General features: G+C 38.9%; 1 protein-coding gene across 1 annotated transcript in view; it reads left to right on the top strand.

Annotated features, from left to right (window-relative positions):
* WIF1 (WNT inhibitory factor 1) overlaps positions 1–22,052 on the top strand; it is an 80,596-nt gene extending 58,544 nt beyond the window's left edge. Inside the window, exons 4-10 of the mRNA XM_032170655.2 lie at positions 3,454–3,594; positions 4,573–4,668; positions 5,616–5,711; positions 10,097–10,192; positions 16,533–16,628; positions 17,459–17,554; positions 21,189–22,052. Of these exons, the coding sequence (XP_032026546.1) occupies positions 3,454–3,594; positions 4,573–4,668; positions 5,616–5,711; positions 10,097–10,192; positions 16,533–16,628; positions 17,459–17,554; positions 21,189–21,310 (743 nt within the window). The 3' untranslated portion in view covers positions 21,311–22,052. The remainder of the gene's footprint in view (positions 1–3,453; positions 3,595–4,572; positions 4,669–5,615; positions 5,712–10,096; positions 10,193–16,532; positions 16,629–17,458; positions 17,555–21,188) is intronic.
* The last annotated feature ends 232 nt before the right edge of the window (positions 22,053–22,284 follow it).

Raw genomic sequence — 22,284 nt, 5'->3', positions numbered from 1 at the left:
AAAAAACCAAACACCGCATGTTCTCACTCATAGGTGGGAATTGAACAATGAGAACTCATGGACACAGGAAGGGGAACATCACACTCCCGGGACTGTTGTGGGGTGGGGGGAGGGGGGAGGGACAGCATTAGGAGATACACCTAATGCTAAAGGACGAGTTAATGGGTGCAGGAAATCAACATGGCACATGGATACATATGTAACAAACCTGCACATTGTCACATTGTGCACATGTACCCTAAAAACCTAAAGTATAATAAAAAAGAAAAAAAAAAAAAAAAAATTGAAGAGTGGGCAAGTGTAATGGTATGGCTTATCACATCTTTCTGTAATTTCTTGTTTTACATTAAAAATTAATTGTTGATCTGGCTCAAGATGTCCTCAGTGAAAAAAATAATAATTCATTGAAATTATAAGCTAGGTACCTCCCTAATTCTAAACTTTATTTCCTAGTTCTTTACAAATCATTCTGCAGTAGGGTTCAGATCATAACTGTGCTTACTGCCTTCTATTTCTGAAGAGGCAGAAATGTGCAGGTAAAACTTACATACCTGGGCTGATGGGATCTTCAATGTGTTCATTTTTAACTTGAAGCTGAATTTAAAGGCTAGTATTATTATGCACAAATAAAATTAGCAAAAATTGCAAGCCTAGAGTATATTAGGTCTTTAAAAAATATAAGAAGGAAAATATTTCATATCAGTTATAACAGTAATTGAATATAACTTTAGTAAAATAATTTTTAGGGATATCATTTCTTTTGGTTTACTAAGAAAATTAAGATACTACATCTTTAGTTATCTGCCAAAATTGCTTGCAGTTTTTCTATTGTAAAACTTTCATCAGATTTTGTAACCTCACTTTTGTTCCCTGCAATGATGGAAAGCCATATCTTCTAGCATCACCACAGGCCTAGGAACTCTGTGAACATATCCTTACTTTAATTGACTTAAAGGTTATGTTAGCAAACCACATGCTTTTCTTTCTTTCCTTTTTTTTTTTTTTTGACAGGGTCTTGCTCTGTTGCCCAGGCTGGACTGCAGTGGCTCTATCTTGGCTCATTGCAACCTCTGTCTCCTGAGTTCAAGTGATTCTCATGCCTCAGCCTCACAAGTAGCTGGGATTATGGATATATGCCAACACACCGGCTAATTTTTTTACTTTTAGTAGACACGGGTTTCACCATGTTGGCCAGGCTGGTCTCTAACTCCTGATCTCAAGTGATGCACCCGCCTCAGCCTCCCAAAGTGCTGAGATTACAGGAGTGAGCCACTGCACCCGGCTGCAAACCACACACTTTTATGTGAGCACTCTAAGCCCTCTAGAAGCATCCCCTGACAACTGACAACCAGAGCTTGTGAACATGTAGTCATAATTTAATCGGATTTGTAAACGGTCTTTTAGCACATCTGAAGATGTGGAAGAACTAATAACTGTTCTTAACTAAATTTCCTACAAACTTAATAAGACAGTTTTTGATATTTAACATCCAAGATACATTTTGAAATTTGATAATGCTGGCAAGCAGAAATGAAGATGAGTTTACTGATAAGCATCTTCTCTTCCATACCAAGATTTTGGAAGCCAAAATAAAACTGAAGGGCCTTTTTAAAAGAATCAAGTGGGCTGCAAAGGAGAGGCTGAATGTGGTTCAGAAAAAAGATACACCTGGAAAATAATAAAGTTTGGATGATGGCGTGCAGTGAGGAAGATTCTATAAGTTCTATCTTTAAGTATCCGTTCAGGTTTTTCCATCTTTTTATGCCTCAAGGCAATTATTGGCCTACCTGTCCATGTAAAAGAGTCATAAGAAGAGTAAACTTTTATAGTTGAACGAAGTATAAGTACATACAATGTAAAGAAATTACTTGTCAATTCCTTGGCTTCTTTCTGAAATAGAAATCTCCATTCATAAATGTTTTGTAAATTGGCATTTTTATATATGAGATTTCATTAAGCCAAGGTTTTCAATAGAGATAATTTTACTTTAGAACTTTAGACACAATCTTTTTTGTTTTTTCTTTTTATTTCTGTTAAAATATCTGTGTTTCCTTTTCATCATAATGATTTGCAATGTTAAAATCTCAAGTTTCAGGGGAGCTGGAAATGGAAGTCCATGTAATTTTGAGTACGACAGCAATGAACACTGACAATGCCAGAGCTGTGAGAGGAGTTTTGGGGCTGCCCAAAGCACATTAAGGAATTATATGACCAGCTTGTGTGCAACGCTTTACAGAAAAGGGCAGACCAATTTCCAGCTCATTTATTCCTACAAACCTAGGGAGAAAGTTTATCGACACTCTAAAAGAAAAGATTTGTCTTAGCTTGATACAATTTGCACAAGCTTGGCAGAAACCATAACCTGCCATGCAGAAATAAAATGAAGCAAAAAATCACATGTATACCCATTAGCAATATTTCTTTATATTAACAAGGAAAAACAAGAGTCTGGTGGATCTGCTAGGTCAGTCTTACCCAGTGGATATGTTGTAATAACCCAGTGGATGTTGTAAATATACATAATCAGCTTCTCAGCAAATGATCACGTCTGATTTGCCCCATTTTCACCCAGTGACTTGTGGGTATCCCACAATGGGTGCCCTCCTTCCCTCTTTGTACAGCAATGTCTTCAGTTCCCAATCCCTGCTTTGTGACTTCATTGTCAACACTTGCACAGGCCAAGTGATCATTAGACTCACAAGAAAGAGAAGTTTCTCTTTAAGAACATAAACCGTTAGATATAACCCTATTCATGAGATTATTTCATCACATCAAACTCTCTAGATGCCTGAGATATGGACACTTCTTATTAACAAACAGCCTGAGAAAATATTAACTTCATTAACTCAGTTCAATGACTGAACTCTAGTCTGAGTCGTAAAATATTTTCAAAGAAGATATTTTGTCACTTTCACATACACATAGTAAACATAAACCAGTGGGGTATTGCTCATTGGGCTTTATTTAAGGGATTATGAAATGCTGATTTCTAGCCCTTTTTGGATTATATGGAGGCTGATGAAGATGCCACAAAGTTTCTTCCCCGAATCAACCACTTTTTATTTATTTTTGTTTGTCTTTTTGTTCTTCCCATGCTACGCCGACGTATAATTAACCACTTATAATTAACCACTTTATGATTCTTCTTTCCATCTTTAATTTCCAGGGAAAATATTTAAGATAGTACAAGTCCAGACTATGAACAGAATATCCCCAATTCCATATTAATGAGGTAAAAATTAGAGTCATTCATTCTTTCTTCACCTGACATGATGCTCAACTTCTGTGGAGCCCAGATGCTCAAAATACATTTCCTACTCCAATGGAGATACAAGGAAATCCACAACATGTCAACATTTTTGCTTTGTCCTTTGACTCTCTTCCTAAGATTTCTGTAAAACTAGAATCCACTAGATTAACTGTTTCTCCACACTTTCTCTTTTTTTCTTTTAGTTGTTCAAGTTGGTTTCCCATGTCTTGGAAAACAGGATGGGGTGGCAGCATTTGAAGTGAATGTGATTGTTATGAATTCTGAAGGCAACACCATTCTCCAGACACCTCAAAATGCTATCTTCTTTAAAACATGTCAACAAGGTAAGCACCGATGGTGATTCAAGAGAAGACATATTGTAAAGGCTTTAGGTGTGATTTGGGCCAAATATTTATATCTATACACACACACACATACATACACATACACACATGGTTTTTGGGATGATGGCTGTATAATTACAGCAACGGAAGGAGGAGATAATAAGCACAGGGTTTAGCAACAGTACTAAGATAGACTTTCTCTGACCTTGACCCCACTTTTAATATTAGGAATAGGAAGCTTTTCAAAACACCTTTTCTTCCTCCCTCTCCACTCCTCCAACACAGTCATTGGGAGTCCCAGTGTATCTCACCCGTGATCATGAATTTCCCCCTTTCTTGCTCTGTTTGCTCAGGGCAAGGTGGATCGTCATTACCAGCACTTCCCACTTGTCAAAGGCAACACTAGTATAACCCCTAATGAAAGCCTGATCCTGCTCATATCCACGGAGGACAGGGTACCACCTCATGCCAGTGATCCCTACCAGGTCAAGGCCTCATTCAGTACCTCCCCACCACACCCCAGATGCCCATTTAAGTATAAAGGCCCGGCTCCTTTCGCATCCCCATGCAAGCTTTTCTAGCTCAGAATTTAAGCTCTGGCATCTTTCAGTGCTCTAAAGATGTACCCATAAGTCATCTTACCCTCTGAAAGGGGAAAGGCAATACCATTCATTCAATTGCAGTGTGAATTTAACAATTCACACTCCGTAACAGGAGATGAAGGCAGAATAAAATTTGCCTTACCTTCTTCCATGAGCCCCCTACTGTTGGCAATAAGGGAGGCAAAATCTTACTCTGCAGCAGATTTAGTGAAATCCAAGTGATATCGAGCGAATGAGTTGGAAGTACTGATATTTGATCAATTATGATTAATTGGTGGGCTAAAACAGAAATGAACACCACTGTCTCACGCTGGCTGTGATTCACCCAACATGATTTCAAGGGTGTCCATATAAGCTTTGTTTCTCTCTGGTGAAGCTGAGTGCCCAGGCGGATGCCGAAATGGAGGCTTTTGTAATGAAAGACGCATCTGCGAGTGTCCTGATGGGTTTCACGGACCTCACTGTGAGAAAGGTAAGACACAGAGCCGACTTCCCTTACGCCCTTCCTAATGAACATGGATGTCATGCAGGAGCCCCATGTGGATTTTTAACACTTGAAATTATTTTTCTGGTCATAGGGGCAGAAAACTTTGGCACAATGCCTCCACTTTCTGTGGCCATTCCTGGCCATCTCCCCCAACTCATCCCGCTTCACAAATACAGCCACTGTACTTTGGCACAATCTTATGAAAATTTTGAGGGTTTTTTCCTCCTCTTAAGTTGGGTTTAAAAAGCTAGTATCACCACTGATCTGAAATTGTTCCAATTAAAAGTAGCTTGATTCACAACTAAGAGTATATCTGACTTATGAAGTTATGATAAGGCAAAAAAGTGGATGAAAAGAATTTGTGTAGTAAGTACCTCAATTTCAGGGAAATTAATTTTTTAAAATATATGAAAAAGATATAAGCAAGGAAATGAATATTAATCATAAGATGTTTAAATACTAAGAGCTTATCTGAGTAAGCAAAATAGTTTTCATCTTCAAGAAATAAGAATATCCTGTGAGAGATAGCTAAAAAATAATTTTAAAATAAGTAAGAAAGAAGAATATTTTCTTATTTTTCTTCTTTGCATTTATGTTGGAATTAGAAGATTAAGGAAATGGGGCAAAGTGAAAATATTTAACAGTTTTAAGAAGACCACATCTTAGTCAAAATGATTCTGGGGAAAATTTATTCAAGTATTCAAATGGAACCAATCCAAAAGTCATCTCTAAGAAATTGGCTGAGAAATTGAAAAATAGCATAATTTATACCACAAAAATATTATTATAGCAAACTTGTATCTCTGAAGAGTAATCATTTTAGAGTCAACCACAAAGCTTGAAAATGTAGACCTGTTGTATTACTGACATTTCAAAATGGTCCTGCTCCAAAATACCGTTTGGCCTTAATCAGGGTTCTCTCTCCCTATAAGCCCTTTGCACCCCACGATGTATGAATGGTGGACTTTGTGTGACTCCTGGTTTCTGCATCTGCCCACCTGGATTCTATGGAGTGAACTGTGACAAAGGTAACAGTTTCTTTTTAAGAAGAAAGTTATTTTTACTTTTAAAATGTTTGATTAGAATAAGTTACTTTACATGTCCTCACTCTTCGTAACAGCTCTGAGAGTGTATGGCTTAGGGTAAAGATGGCTGCTATAGTAACTGAAATCCCAATTTTAATGTAGCATAATAGCAAAAGTTTATTTTCATTCACAGAATGCTCCAGTGCATTTTGCCTGGTCAGTGGGCAGGGCAGCTCTTCTCCATGCAATGACTCAGGAGCCCAGGCACCATCTATCTGTGTCCTGCCTAGAGCTTTGGAATTCTCTAGATCCAGCCAATAGGCAGAGAAGGACTGAAGTAAGCACTGCTAAAAATAAATAAATTAATTAAAAAATTTAAAAGCCCTGGCCCAGAATTTACCCATAAAACTTCCACACCTATTCCATAGGTAGGAATTAGCCTCATGGTCCTACCTGGTTTCAGGCAGAAGAAATGTTGCCCCTGGCTGGACAGCTGTCTCCCACTGACATCTCATATTATGTGACGGGAGTGCAAATTTTTGTGAACAATTAGCTGGTCTGTGCCACATGGAATTTTAGTATGTCCTAAATCGGTTTTGTGGGTGAGCTTCTGAGGCTAAAATTAAACAACCTGCTCTACATTGCCTAACCTAGAAGTTTACTGACTCCCGATTCAATACTCTGCTCACAAATCACATCCGAGAGAGATCAGGTTCTTCCTTCTTAACATTGCAGCAACACAGCTGGATTTTACTCTTAGTAAGTGGATTCAAACTTGGCCCTAAAATTGCTGAATGATTCATACTCTTTACAAGAGACTTGTTTATTTTGCCCAGTTCACATCTTTTAAGTGGAAAAAAAATAAAGACTATGCTGTGAAATTTGTATATTTAATGAAGTTATCTTTGTGTTAAAAATGCTAATTGTATGAATAGAGCATTTTTTGGTCAATAAACATATGAGTTAAGATAGAATAATAAATTTTATTCTTGAAAAGTGTCTCTTTAGTGATCACTCAGTTAGTACCAAGTAAGATTGCCATGAGCAGTTTTTTGTTGTTGTTGTTTTTAAAGGAAAGCTAAAGGAAAGAGCCTTCAGTATGAGTCAGAATAACTTACGGTTGTTTACTCTTTTATGATGTACAAAGTACTTTCATACAGTTATGTGATTTTACTCTGAACATCTTTTGAGATATGTAAAGTATTATCCATCTCACTCCTAGATAAGCAAAGTGAGGTTTATGGAACTTGAGTAGGTTGACCCAAATTCATATCCTGCACTGTACCATGTTGCCGCCCAGGCTACCTAATTCAGCCCTCAGTTCTTCCACGAGTGACTCTGAACCTGGGCAGGCAACTTGATCTCTCTGTGGACCATGCTTTTTCTATCTCTAGACTTGTAATTAAGCCATTGACCCTCCTATCCCTCAGCCATGAGCTATATATTATAACTATATTGAGATAATATGTGAAAGCATTTCTGCCTTTTTTAAAGTGGACTTTTAAAACTATAGTATTGGATTAAAAATCATTTTTAACATGTGTTTTCATAAAGATTAAGCACTAATTACTCTAATAAGAATTAACAGCCAATGAGTAAAATTCATTATTGTGAATCTCTTTGTCTAAATTTAGCATTCAGTATCTCTGCTATTTTAAAACTGGGCATTTTAGAGGAGAATTAAACTCTTATTGCCTCAAAATTATTAATAAATAAAGCAAATCCTCCAGAGATTTAGTTGAAGAACTCATATATTCACAAGAGACCATTTGTGAGACCTTCTTATGTAGGCGTGGCCATTGTTGGTGTGGTTTGCATAATGGAGTGTCAATTGCAGTGTTTTTCTAGTGCTGTAGTGTCACAAACACCACATGGTCACTGTTAAAGTAATATATCTATATATATTCCAGTACATACTATATTTTATAATATTTTATCTTTCAAATGAAAGATTTTCCTACTCATCAGACTCCAGTAATTTTTTTATTCTTTTATAAAGTCTGTTGAAATTCCACTTGGTCTCACTGGAGATCTGGGAATATTAAAAAAAAAATTTTCTACCTCAACAAAATGATGCTTTTATTCTCCAGGAGGGAATATGTGGAGGCTCTGAAAAATGATTTAATTACTACTATGGAACTAGACATCAGCACTATGTATTTGAACAAATATTAAAGAATAACTTTCATTGGCCCTTGGGACGAGCATTTTTTGTGTGATGTGGACATCACAACTTTTAGGACCTCAGGAGTTTAGTATTGGCCAGTGGGGCCTCAGCCCTAGAGAAAGATACTTCGTGTCTCTAGCTGCTCGTTTTTCTAATCAAGAATCATTGCACAACAGAAATACAGAGAAGCTTGCTCATGACAATACAATAGCATACAAGTACTAAGAGTGTGGCCAAATTATGTAACCAACTTTGCTGAATTCTACAGCTTTCTATGAAGCTACCAGGTTCATTGCATTCTACACATCAGTAATTGGGCAGTGCCCATGGGGCATGGGCCAAGTGGGTACTGATCCCAAAGTTTTCCAGAGCACTGATCTCATCATTCCCTTCTATCTCCCAGAGAAACAGAAGTGAGGAGACAGGACACACTTACAAAAACAACTGTCCAGCCTTAGCAATACTGCAGCAAAAAGGAGGCCCCAAGAGGTGGTTCTCCTAAATCCTAAATCCTATACCAAAATGCTACAGCTCCCTTCCACGTTAAGAGGCTTGATTTTTTTGTGACCTGTGTGGACAATGTAGCAAGACTCCATCTGTACAAAAAAAATTCAAAACTTAACCAGGCATGGTAGTGTACACCTTTACTCCCAGCCATCTGGGAGGCTGAGGCAGGAAGATCCCTTATGCCCAGGGGTTTAAGGCTGCAGTGAGCTACGATTGTGCCACTGCACTCCAGCCTGGGAGACAGAGCAAGACCCTGTCTCTTTTAAAAAACAAACAAACCAGGCCGGGAGTGGTGGCTCACGCTTGTAATCCCAGCACTTTGGGAGGCCGAGGCAGGCGGATCACGAGGTCAGGAGATCGAGACCACGGTGAAACCCCGTCTCTACTAAAAATACACACACAAAAAAATTAGCCGGGCCTGGTGGCGGGCGCCTGTAGTTCCAACTACTTGGAGAGGCTGAGGCAGGAGAATGGCGTGAACCTGGGAGGCGGAGCTTGCAGTGAGCCGAGATTGTGCCACTGCACTGCAGCCTGGGTGACAGAGCGAGACTCGTCTCAAAAAAAAAACAAAAACAAACAAACAAAAAGTTTTGATTTGCCAAACTGAGTACAGCACTTCCTTAAACTGGGAGATCTTTGTGATTTTAAACACAATTTATCATTTAAGAAGCACGATACTCATAGAATATTTTACTTTGTGGACTTTTTTTTTTTCCCACAAAGAAAGCATACACTTAGAACTTTTGGATTTCTTTTCTGATTTTCATACTGGAAGCTTACTTTAGCTTTTGTTCATCTATAGCCAATTTTGGCCAATTTTATATGGGACAAGAACAAATAGGTCATATAACTGGAATTGCTAAAAATCCAAGCTCTCATTTTAATTTCCTTTATAGAATGAGCCAACTTGTCTATTTTTAGATATTTCCTCTCCTCTTCTCTCCATTTCTCCATCCTCCCTCTATTTTAGGTGCTAGTGAGCAGTGAAACTCCAGAAACCGACACTGTGAGAGAGGGTTTAGGATGAATCACGAAGTGTGATTACTACCTGGATAATCTGGCTACTGGGCTCCCACTATGATACAGCCAACTTCATCATCCTCTGGTCCCTGCTGTGGCCACACTCCTACCTATGGGATCTCACCCGGGCCCACAGTCTTTTTCTGAATACAGTTACTCTTTTCTCCAAAAGTCATAAAAGTCTATTTTTTAAAAAACAATCTCATTAAGATAAATATCTGTTCATCTTGTCCTGAAAGAAAGTTGCTTTTTTATTTGTCAGGTCCTGATATTTATGACTTCTCTTTTATCTATTCCAAAGTAAGTCTTCTCCTTTTCACTCTTCCTTTATCCTCCAAACTGATGTTTACAAAAAAAAAAAAAACCTTAGGTTTATACCATTCTTCTCCTTTTAAGGGCATAGCTATGTATAAGAAAATTAAAAAGCTAATTTTTTTACTGTGCCTTTCTTCACTGAGATGGAAACTCCTACTGGTGGGTAGTATATGATGTGTGTGGTCTCCTATTATGTTCTGGAGTCTGCACATAGGCAAGCAATTGGTTACAACTTTTGTATTTGTAAAGCAGCTTATTTTATTAAGTCAGGAAATGGGCAAGTAGCAGATGCCTAAAAAATAGCACCTCACTGTAAGTGAAATTTGTGTTGGATTTAACCTACTGTCTAATGCAACACCCCTGTTACTCATTCTAACAGCAAACTGCTCAACCACCTGCTTTAACGGAGGGACCTGTTTCTACCCTGGAAAATGTATTTGCCCTCCAGGACTAGAGGGAGAGCAGTGTGAAATAAGTGAGTATTGACTTTCTGCCTTCTTTTGACTTGGAGAGAACTTAGAAACCCCATATAACCCCTTCATTTTATCAAGGAGGAGTCAGAAGCCCAGAGAGAATGAATAACTTGTCTAAGATCTTAGGCCAGTGGTTTCTTTTTGCTAGATTCAGCTGCCATGCATTTTGGCTGAAGGTGGGGCAAAGAGTGACACAGCTCACCTCGGAGGACTCAGAAGAAATGCTCTCTGACTCGGTTATGTCTGGGTTTGGATTATTCAGCAGTTGCATTGTTTTCTGTTAGTCATTTTGTCCCCTCCTCATTATGTGGGACCCATAGCTTCAGACTGGAAATGTAGATCAGAGCTCTGGGACAGCTGGGATCTGTTTACCTACCTACCTGTTTCCCCTGCCACTCACTGCCAGATATCCTAGACTGAGCCTAACAACCCATCTAAGAGAAAAAGGTAGACTCAAGAAAAAGGAGAAAAAAAAAGGTGCATAGCAATAAAAAAAGAATGAAATAATAGCACACACAGCAACGTGAATGAACCACACAGATACTAAGTGAAAGTAACCAGACACAAAAAATTACCTACTGCATGATCCCATCTTTTTGAAGTTCAAGAATAGGTGAAACTAATGGATGATGGTAGAAACGAGAATCACAGCTGGAGCAAAAGGAACTTTATGGAATGCTAAGTATCTTGATTGCTGAAGTGCCACACATCTGTTTATGTAAATAAAAATATCTGAACTGTAAACTTAAGATTGGTACACATTATCCCTTTACTATATGTTTGTCATACTTCAATACACAAAAGTTAAAAAAGTAAAGGTTGAAATGTGGTAGCTTATCATTGTTTTCGGAATCAATATTCCAAACTGCTTGTCCAGGCTCCGCCATTGACCAGCCATGTAGCTCTCAGCAAGTCATGTAGCCTCTCTCTTTAACTCAGAAATGAGATAACTCCCTCCTTGATTGCCTTACAATCCAGAAGAAAAGATAGCACCAAAGCACATGCTCAAGAAAGAGCAAAAGGAAGGTCAGCCTGTCCACTAAGGGTCCTGTGTCCCTGCCTTTCTTGAAATGTTGATTGAGGGAAACTTGGTCTGTGTTTCATTTCCAGCTGTATCTGTAAAATACCACTGTTTGGTACAGCCGAACAGTGTATACAGTAGTGTATATAGTAGCGTATTGTAGATTGAAAGTTGAATAAGACTAAGTTCCTGTTTGAACTTTCAACCTCTAATTTATTTGTGGGTTTTTGTACTTTAATGAGTAGTGGATGAAGTAACCATTTTTATAGGGTTCAGATGAAATACCTCTAAAGTTTCCACAGAACATGTAATTAATTGTCTGGGTGTGGTTTCTATTCTTATTAATTACCCTTCCCGGATAAAGATATCTCTGAACTAACTCCCCTCAATTTTCACCCATACTTACTTCAGACTCTGCACACTTACTTGGTTCATGGTTATGAATCTTTGTCCAAAGGCTCATATTCCTTCATGTAAATATGCCCTTTCATGTCCTTAGGTTTATGAATCTTCTATTGGCAGAGACAATGTTTTGTATTCTTGGTTTTTTGTTTTACTGCATCAAAAAATGTGAGTCTTTGAAAGCTCCTGATTGGCCCTACTTCAAGTTTTATCCAAAACCTTTGCGGAAGTTTCCTGTTTCTATCATGGGAACTACATTACTAGGAAACTATGGAAATGGGTCTTGAGTTGAAAAGTGTCTCCAAAGGTACAGAAACAAAAAAGTATAGTTGAATTACGTATTCTTATTTTTAATTAAGATATAAGCCACAATCGTATAAAACTCAACATTTTAAAATGTACCATTCAGGTTATTCACAAGATTGTGTAGCCATCACCTCTATCAAATTCCAGAACATGTTATCATCCCCAAAAGAAAGTCTGTACCTATTAGCAGTCACCTCCCCTTCCCCTTTCCCTCTAGACCCTGGCAACCACTAAGCTACTTTCTGTCTCTAGACTTGCTTATTCTTAACATTTCACATAAATGGAATCATATAAGATATGGCATTTCTTGTGTGGCTTCTTTCACCTGGGTTCATTCTAATGTTTTCAATGCTTACCCATGGTGTAGCATATATCACTGCATTATTCCTTTTTATTGCCAAATAATATTCCATTTTATGGATTTACCACATTTTGTTTATTTATCAGCCATTGGACATTTGGGTTGTTTCCACTTTGGGGCTATTATGAATAATACAGCTATGAAAGTCTGTGTGCGAGATGTTTGTGTGGACGTTTCCATTTCTTCGGAATATTTACCTGGGGGGTGGAATTGCTGGGTCACGTGGTAACAACTTTTTTGAGGAACTACCAGACTGTTTTCCAAAGCAGTTGCATCATTTTACATTCCCACCAGCAGTGTATGAGGGTTCCAGTTTCTCCACATCCTCACCAGCACTCATTGCTGGCTGTTTGTTTTTTGTTTTTTTAAATGAAATGTATATTCTGATGTCATCTTTATTTTCATTTCTCCTGACCTCTATCAAGAATGATGCCATCTCACCTGGGTGCAGTGGCTCACGCCTATAATCCCAGCACTTTGAGAGGCTGAAGCAGGCGGATCACCTGAGGTCAGGAGTTAGAGACCAGCCTGGCCATCGTGGCAAACCCCCATCTCTAAGACTAAAACAAAAATTAGCCAGGCGTGGTGTCAGACACCTGTAGTCCTAGCTACTCAGGAGGCTGAGGCAAAAGAATTGCTTGAACCCTGGAGGCACAGGTTGCAGTGAGCCAAGGTCGAGCCCTGCACTCCAGCCTAGGAGACAAGAGCAGAACTCCATCTCAAAAACAAAAAAAAATTTAAAAAAGAATGATACCATCTCAAACTTTATTCCGAGTTGATCGTGAGATATGCTTGTAGGTTAACAAAACTATGGTTAGAGGTATCTGGATGGATGGTGTGTACATGCATCTTGTTATCTAAGACTCATGGATTTCCCAAGAATCTTTAATGAACCTTCAGTTAAAAAGACTACGCAAATTATTTATAATCCTTTTGTAATGCAAGGATTATTAGAAAAGGATTTTAAAAATAACTGAGTGGGTTCTTCTTATAAAAGTTCTCAATATAAAATGTTCTCTGTTAAAAAATTTTAGAATATTGGAGAAAACAATTAAAAATCACCTATAATCCTAAAACCCAGAGATGACAATTGTTGGCACTTAAAAACCCTTTTATCTGTTTTCTTCATTAAACTGTCACTTCATTAAACTGATAATTTAAGTTATCCTACAGTTGCATAGGTAGAAGAAATTTAATGTCTTTATTTTGTCAATACCTTATTTCATTGTTCTTACAAGGACTCATCCATTGGTTATAGTAAAAATGCCACCAGCTGAAACTTAGTCAAATCTGTTTGTCTTTAGGCAGGGCTTAGTCTATTTTTTTTTTCTTTTTTTGAGATGGAGTCTAGCTCTGTCACCCAGGCTGGAGTGCAGTGGCACCATCTTGGCTCTCTGCAACCTCCGCCTTCCAGGTTCAAGCAATTCTTCTGCCACAGCCTCCCGAGTAGCTGAGATTACAGGTGCCCGCCACCACACTTGGCTAATATTTTTACATTTTTAGTAGAGACAGAATTTCACCATATTGGCCAGGCTGGTCTTGAACTCCTGGCCTCCAGTGATCTGCTCGCCTCAGCCTTCCAAAGTGCTGGGATTACAGGCGAGAGCCACCATGCCCAGCCAGGGCTTAGTCTCTTTAAGTAAAAATGTGCCATCTCTCAAGCTGACTCAGTTTTCCACTATTCAATGGGTAGAATTTGGTTGCAAACTATTTTCAGGAAGAAGAAGTTCATATTAAAGATATTTCCAGGATTCTGAATTTTAAAACAATCAGAGCTTCATGAATTTTGGCTCCTATAGTCTTTGAACTAGTAATAGCTTTCGAATGTCTAACATCTCCTGCAGTCACATTTCTGTTGTGTAATAGCCAGGAGAGAATGTCCTCCTTCCTGACTGCGGTGAATCTAAGGATCCTCACTTCCCTGTTGCCATGAAAACAAAAAACCTCGTGAAGTCGATGAAAGGATTATCTCCACCAGTCATTTTCTGCATTATCCCAGTTACCAACTTCACTCCTTACAGAGGAGGAGAAAATTTGGGCTCACCAAGTAGTTCACATATGAGTACTCTGTCTTTTCTGCCATATAATTATCATCCTATACCTTGCTCACTTGAAAAAAACCTGGTGCCTTGCAGAGTACTGTGATATGACCTAATTTTGTGTATATGTTGGGGTCAGGTATTTATTTGATGCAAATGGAAATTTGGAGTTAGATATTCCTTCTTTTGGGTGAGAGTTGAGATCTTAACTAAACAGTAAATGGTATTCTTGTATTCAAACCTGGCAAAAAAAGGGACCCTCTTTTGGTCAATGAAGAGGTGATATTCTGTTATTAAGTTTGTTTTAATACCTGTTTCTGGAACACCTCTATGCAGGGAAACCTCAATGTCTAACGGCATTCCAGGTTTGTGAGAGACCCTAACATCCCAATATTGTTATGTCTATATTGTCTCCACAATGACTAAATACTGCTTTGGTCTACTTATATATGAAGAAAGTCCTTTTAGGTAAATAAAAAGATAAAGTGTTTTTAGTAGAATGATTTTCATAAAGAATTTACTTCTTGTTTGTCAAGAATAGCACTTGTCAGTAAAATATATGGGGGTTGACTTCTTTCACAGCTTTCTTTGGCAATAAAAAGAAGGGCTTAGAGAGTGAAAGGCGGGTTGGTTTAGGATAAATTTTCATTACTTCTCCTTATGTACCCAGAAGCCTTTGTAATGAGTGTTCTGCTAAAGTGAATAAAAATAAAAGAAAAAGAACAACAAAAGCAATCCAAACTCCTCCACTACCAAAATCTACGGGCTACTTGCTGTCTTCAAAACATCTTATGCCAGGCATAGGATGTAGTTTCAGCTCTAGGTAAAAAGTACCTTATCTTCCACTTCTTCAAAAACTAGGACTTAGGATAGCAAATTCTAGATTGCAGAGGGATAATAAATAGCCTCTGGAGAAAGAAGTGAGAAATTTATTACATGATTTTTACACCTAGGGCCTTACTCGAGCTCTAAAATTCTGTGACTCAAAGATCTGTGAAAAGCATTCGTAATACTCACTGAGAAAAGAGATAAAAGAAATTACAAAGTATCATTATGGACCTAAGGCATTCCAGGAAAATGCATTGCTGTGATATTGGGCACCTTTTGTGTCACATCTCACAGCCTCTTGGCCAGCCTTGCACACCAGTCGTTGCCACTGCACCTTGACTTAGCAGCCCCATACTCCTGCTTTCCACCCACAAACACACTTTTGTGTTGCCTTTCCTTCCTTCCTGCCGTTTCAACCCTCCCATTCCCCCATTCCTGTTTCCTGCAATCACTTCCCCAGATAAACTAGCTGCATGCAGGTCCTGCTTTCTGGGGAATCCTAGGCTAAGACTGTCATCAGGTAAAGGTATAGACTTACTTTCAGAAAAAGTGACATTCAAAAATCAACACTTGGCCGGGCACGGTGGCTCATGCCTGTAATCCCAGCATTTTGGGAGGTTGAAGTGGGAGGATCACTTGAGGTCGGGAGTTCGAGACCAGCTTGGCCAAGAAGGTGAAACCCTGTGTCTACTAAAAATACAAAAATTAGCCGGGCATGGTGGCACAAGTCTGTGTTCCCAGCAACCCTGGAGGATGAGGCAGGAGAATCACTTGAACCTGGGAGGCAGAGGATGCAGTGAGCCGAGATCCTGCCACTGCACTCCAGCCTGGGCAAAATAGTAAGATTCCGTCTCAAAAAGAACCAAAAAACAAAAATCAATACCCAGTGAAAAGATTATTTAAAGGGTCATTTATGTCATAACTTTTAGTAAAGTATATCTTAGCAAGTATTTGTGAGTCAGTTAAAAGATTATTCTGTTTATTAAAAAGTAATTGGGCTGGGCGTGGTGGCTCATGCTTGTAATCCCAGCACTTTGAGAGGCCAAGGCGGGCGGATCACTTGAGGTCAGGAGATCAAGACTAGCCTGGCCAACAGAATGAAACCTCGTCTTTACTTAAAAAAAAAAAAAAAAAAAAAAAAAAGAATATAAATGCAGCATTTTGGCAACACATTTATAATCCAAAAGCAGAAGTTAAAAATATTATCCTGTCTGTTCCAAAAACAAAACTGAAACAAAATAAAAGCCAGAGTAGATCTGAAATAAATGAAAATTGCCACTTAAAAGCATTTATCCTCTCAAAGCCTTGTAATTCCTTTGAAAAATGTAATTACCTCTGAATGAAGCACCAGGTTCCTTGTTTAGCTGCATTCTTCTCTTTTTCAGGCAAATGCCCACAACCCTGTCGAAACGGAGGTAAATGCATTGGTAAAAGCAAATGTAAGTGTTCCAAAGGTTACCAGGGAGACCTCTGTTCAAAGCGTAAGTACCCCATACACATTGCCAATCTGGGCTACTGGGTCGTTAAACTAGCAGGGGTCTCTCACTACATACTTCTGTGCCTACTGCATGTTGCCTGGGCATCACAGTTAACCTTTCTTCACTGACATATATGCTTCCTTATGTAGACCAGAGGTGTTGTATGAAACCTGTGCATGTAAAAAAATGGATACGCACACATGCAACTGAATGTTTTAAATACAAGGTGGTTTCTTTGTTTTGTTTTGTTTTTTGAGACGGAGTCTCACTCTGTCACCCAGGCTGGAGTGCAGTGGCGCGATCTAGACCCATTGAAACCTCCGCCCCCCAGGTTTAAGCGATTCTCCTGCCTCAGCCTCCCGAGTAGCTGGGACTACAGGTGCCTGCCACCGCGCCTGGCCAATCTTCGTATTTTTTTACTAGAGATGGGGTTTCACCACCTTGGCCAGGCTGGTCTTGAACTCCTGACCTCGTGATCCACCTGCCTCAGCCTCCCAAAATGTTGGGATTACAGGCATGAGCCACCGTGCCCAGCCAGGTGTTTTCTTAAGGAAAATAAACTTCCATGCTCCAGCAGTTTCAAAATCCTACTGAATGTCTTTTGCGAATGAAGAATGTCTTTTGCGAATGAAAAATATCATGCTTAAAGATCATTCTCAGGACTTTACAAAAAGTCCAAAACCAACTTATGACTGGAGACTGACTTAGGAAAAAAAAATTAGAGGATGAAGCCAAAACTAATACATTCTAAAGAATTGCAAGGAAAGCAACTATGTAATTCTGTTGAAAAAGGAAAGCTCAGGAAATACTCTTTTTATTTCCTTTGATTCTAGCTGTCTGCGAGCCTGGCTGTGGTGCACATGGAACCTGCAATGAACCCAACAAATGCCAGTGTCAAGAAGGTTGGCATGGAAGATACTGCAATAAAAGTGAGTGGGAGAAATAAAAAGTTGTAAACAAGGAAAAAAATAAAAATAAAAGTGAGTGGGAGACCAGAAGAAGAGCCAGCCTTTTCACTTCTGTTTCTTGGCTTCAAAGGCTAATAGTCAACCTATAACTCAGCCCTGCTTTCCATTTCATTAAAAGCAGCTTTTTCTCTGCCTCTTCTCCCCTACACTTCCTCCACCTCTTTAAACTTTAGAGTCTAAGCTTTAGTGTGTAAAGAGTAATGCATCTTTGTAAAAGATCACATCTGTAAAATATTAAAAGTATTTTCTAGGCTAAATTAGTAATACAGGTTGATTTGGAGTAATACAGTATGTTAACTATGAAGAAATTACACATGAAATTAAGATTTTAAATCAAATGTGGAATCAGTATCTCCTTGCCTCTGATTTTATAATTCATGATTTGTCAAGTATCATTATAAAACATGAAGCATTTTGCTTCTTAAAATATTTAAATCATATTGGTAATAGTAAGTAAGTGAGTTCTTTTGAGGGAAAGAAAAGATTTATAAAGCATCTATGAGAGAGATGTTATAATGGAGTTGCATTTTTTCAAAATTTACTACCAAAAATGAGCTAGCTATGTAGATAAACAGCTGGCCTATTTTAGACACACAATGAAACTTGCTAAATTCATTCAGTATTGATTGTGGTCTCTCCTGTGCTAAGCATGAATCCAAGCACTGGGAACACACCAGTGCACAGACAGAAAAGGCCCTGCCTTGTGGAGTGGGAGGGACAGTCAATTAGCAAATTAACAAAACAACACAGTTTCAGCACTTCTGGCAGCTAGAACTCAGTCTCCTAAGCATGGGCCCACTGTCCACTTTAGTTTGAAAAAAGGAAGACTTCAGTCACACACCATACTCTTCAAAAGCATGATTCCAAGCTGGGAGTGGTGGCACATGCCTGTAGTCCAGGCTACTTGGGAGGCTGAGGCAAGAGGATTTCTTGAATCCAGGAGTTTGAGATCAGCCTGGGCAACATAGCAAGACCCTGTCTCAAAAAAAAAAAAAAAAAAAAAAAGGAAATTCACAAAATTCCAGGTGTGTCTACCATATTATGTCTCCAAAGTAATGGATACAAATTGAACAAATCACTCACATATCAGATGTTTTCCTAGATCAGTAGTCTCCAAAGGTTGGTGCATGCAACCCAGTGAGTGTGGAAATTATCCATTGGGGTGCTAAAAGAATATACTAGTTTTTAAATATTTTTTATATTTTAAATTTGATTTATATTTATATATAAATATACATTTAATATACTTATGGTAGTCTTTTCTAATTTCTAAGTTTTGCTTCTATTTTACAATGTTCATATGGTATTAGTTTAATGTATCTATAATAAGTGTATATGTAGTTATACATCTGTTTACTTTAAGGTAGGTTGGTGTCTGGTCTAGGTTACGTGTATTAGTCTGTTCTCACGGTGCTATAAAGAACTTCCAGAGACTGAGTAATGTATAAAGGAAAGAGGTTTGACTCACACTTCCATATGGCTAGGGAGGCCTCAGGAAACTTACAATCGTGGCAGAAGGCAAAGGGAGGCAGGTACCTTCTTCATAAGGTGGAAGGAGAGAGAATGTGCATAGAAGGAGCTTGCCAAACACTTATAAAACTGTCAGATCTCGTGAGAACTCACTCACTATCAGGAGAACAGCATAGGGGAACCATCCCCATGATTCAATTACCTCCACCTGGTGTCTCCCTTGACACACGGGGATTCTAATTCAAGATAAGATTTGGGTGGGGACACAGCCAAACCATATCACTACACTAAGCCACTGATTTGATGCTTTTCACCCACTGAATTAACTGGAGGGTTGATTAAATTGGCTTCAGGTGGACACAGATTAATAAGCAGTGCAGCTCCTGTGGAAAATCACTTCTCACATAGTGGGAATGGTTGAATGGTATCCCTGCTAGGGCATACTGATAAGGAGATCTTCTCTGGACTAAAAGACCTGTAGGAGACTCAATATTTCTAGTGCCATTTTGGAAAAGAGTAAACCGAAGCCCTTATGCCACCCTCAACTGGAGACAAACCCTGAGGCTTGTCTCAGATCAAAATAACTTTCAAAAATCTTCAAGCCTAGTCCAGACCACACATCCAAGGTCTTAGTTACAAAGTTCTTCTAAGACTCACATCCAGATCCCAGCGATCCCCACAAGTGATGAAGACAGGAGCGCAAGGGCACTGTTACTTCTGATGCACCCAGCCATTCTTCCAAAGGGAAGGCAAGTTATGGGCCCTCGTGTGGTAGATGATCCCTCCTGACAGGTCTGCCAGCCTCCAAATAGCACCCCCACTTGGAGATTATGCTGCTGAAAGCTTCTGCCATCCGTGTGCCTCCTTCAAATCCAAGCATTGCATGCCAAGAAGATGACCTGGTGCTTGATTCAAATGCAAATGTGTTTTCCAGGAGAGGTCACCCAGCCATTTTGTACATTAGCTAAAATAATTGAGCTGAAAGAAGGGCATTTATTTTGACTAGAGGGAGGTGACAAGGAAGCTCTGAGGCATAGAGTTCTGCTAAGAACATACTCCCAGTGGGATGACACGTTGGGAGGTCCAAGGACCCAGGCATGATAGTGGGGAGGAGGATACTGGAGACAGACGTCCCCGCATAGGCTCACCCTCGCCAACAGGAAGGTTTGGGCTTCATGGGTCACAGGCCAAGCAGCATGGTAGAGATTTACGCCAGCTCATTGCTGGCTAAGGTTTTGACCACTCCACGAGCTACTAGACTACATACTGACAATTCAAAGGAACACATTCAGGAACAAAGTATACTGTTCTCAGTAGCTGCTTAATGGCATGTTTGCATTTAAAAACACAAGGAAGAAATAAATGCTGAATTTAACTCTGATGCACAAGAAGATGGAGGCAGCTTTTTACAATGTAATTTGCTGCCTTGGATCAGTTTTAGGAAATGAGAAATGAGTCACTGCCCCTGAGCATCACCCCAAGTAGGAAGAAGGGAGGTCTGAAGTTGTGTAACTTAGCACTTTCCATTTACAACCCATCTGGAAACAGGTGCCCACCTTGACCAAAACACAAATCTCCATTGATAAGGAAGAGTCAGTTCAAATCTTAACCTTTTCCCTAACACATATAATGGAAGTCCTTAATTTTTACAAAATTCCTGTCTTATAAGTGCAATAGCCACACTCAATCATGTGATCTTTATGAAGAGTAGGGTTGTCATATTGAACTGGATCAATATCAGCTAGGTTAGGTTTGCAGTGCAGTGAAAAGGATCAACGACCAAATCTGCAGCTGCATTCAAAATTTCAATGCTAGATCCTTACCAGCCCTTGGATGGAGACTATACTTCCATTCAGTCACGTTCACCCAGATTTTGCATCAAGAGTTTCTGCATGGCCAGAATATATAGGGAATGAGAAATCCAATGGAAACCTGGTTTCATGGACTTCGTAAAATGGGTTGCTCTTAACAGAGATCTCTTCATTCAGGTAGCTTTTTGTGGTCATTGCGGTTTTTCATTCTGGATTGAAAAGGCAAAAATGGATTTCATTTGAATAGTTAATAATGAATCTGAAGAGCCTGGTTTTGTAGTTTCTTTCCTTTTAAGCTGTGAATAATTTTGCAGGGTATGGAGCCAGCCTCATACATGCCCTGAGGCCAGCAGGCGCCCAGCTCAGGCAGCACACGCCTTCACTTAAAAAGGCCGAGGAACGGCGGGATCCACCTGAATCCAATTACATCTGGTGAACTCCGACATCTGAAACGTTTTAAGTTACACCGAGTTCATAGCCTTTGTTAACCTTTCATGTGTTGAATGTTCAAATAATGTTCATTACACTTAAGAATACTGGCCTGAATTTTATTAGCTTCATTATAAATCACTGAGCTGATATTTACTCTTCCTTTTAAGTTTTCCAAGTACGTCTGTAGCATGATGGTATAGATTTTCTTGTTGCAGTGCTTTGGGACAGATTTTATATTATGTCAATTGATCAGGTTAAAATTTTCAGTGTGTAGTTGGCAGATATTTTCAAAATTACAATGCATTTATGGTGTCTGGGGGCAGGGAAACATTAGAAAGGTTAAATTGGGCAAAAATGCGTAAGTCACAAGAATTTGGATGGAGCAGTTAATAATGTTGAAGTTACAGCATTTCAGATTTTATTGTCAGATATTTAGATGTTTGTCACATTTTTTAAAATTGCTGTTAATTTTTAAACCCTCAATACAATATATTTTGACCTTACCATTATTCCAGAGATGCAGTATTAAAAAAATTACACTGTGGTAGTGGCATTTAAACAATATAATATATTCTAAACACAATGAAATAGGGAATATAATGTATGAACTTTTTGCATTGGCTTGAAGCAATATAATATATTGTAAACAAAACACAGCTCTTACCTAATAAACATTTTATACTGTTTGTATGTATAAAATAAAGGTGCTGCTTTAGTTTTCTGAGTGTTGTATGGAGGTGATCTTTGCACATGCTATCTTATGAAAATAAAGTTGGTTGCAATTTAGTGGTAGTTATATTTCCAGTATCATAAAAAAACAAAACTATTCCATTGTCTGCCCCCACCTTAGCTCTTCAGTGTCAGCCCTCCCTCCCAGCTCTCTGACTGTACTCCAGCCATGCCATACTGCTCTCTGTTGTCACCACTTGCAACACTATTTATGTCAGGTCTCAGCTTGTTATTTCTTTCAAGAATATT

Source organism: Hylobates moloch, unplaced genomic scaffold, assembly GCF_009828535.3.
Source record: "Hylobates moloch isolate HMO894 unplaced genomic scaffold, HMol_V3 SCAFFOLD_12, whole genome shotgun sequence".
Lineage (NCBI taxonomy): Eukaryota > Metazoa > Chordata > Mammalia > Primates > Hylobatidae > Hylobates > Hylobates moloch.
This window is presented reverse-complemented; position numbering and strand designations above follow the sequence as displayed.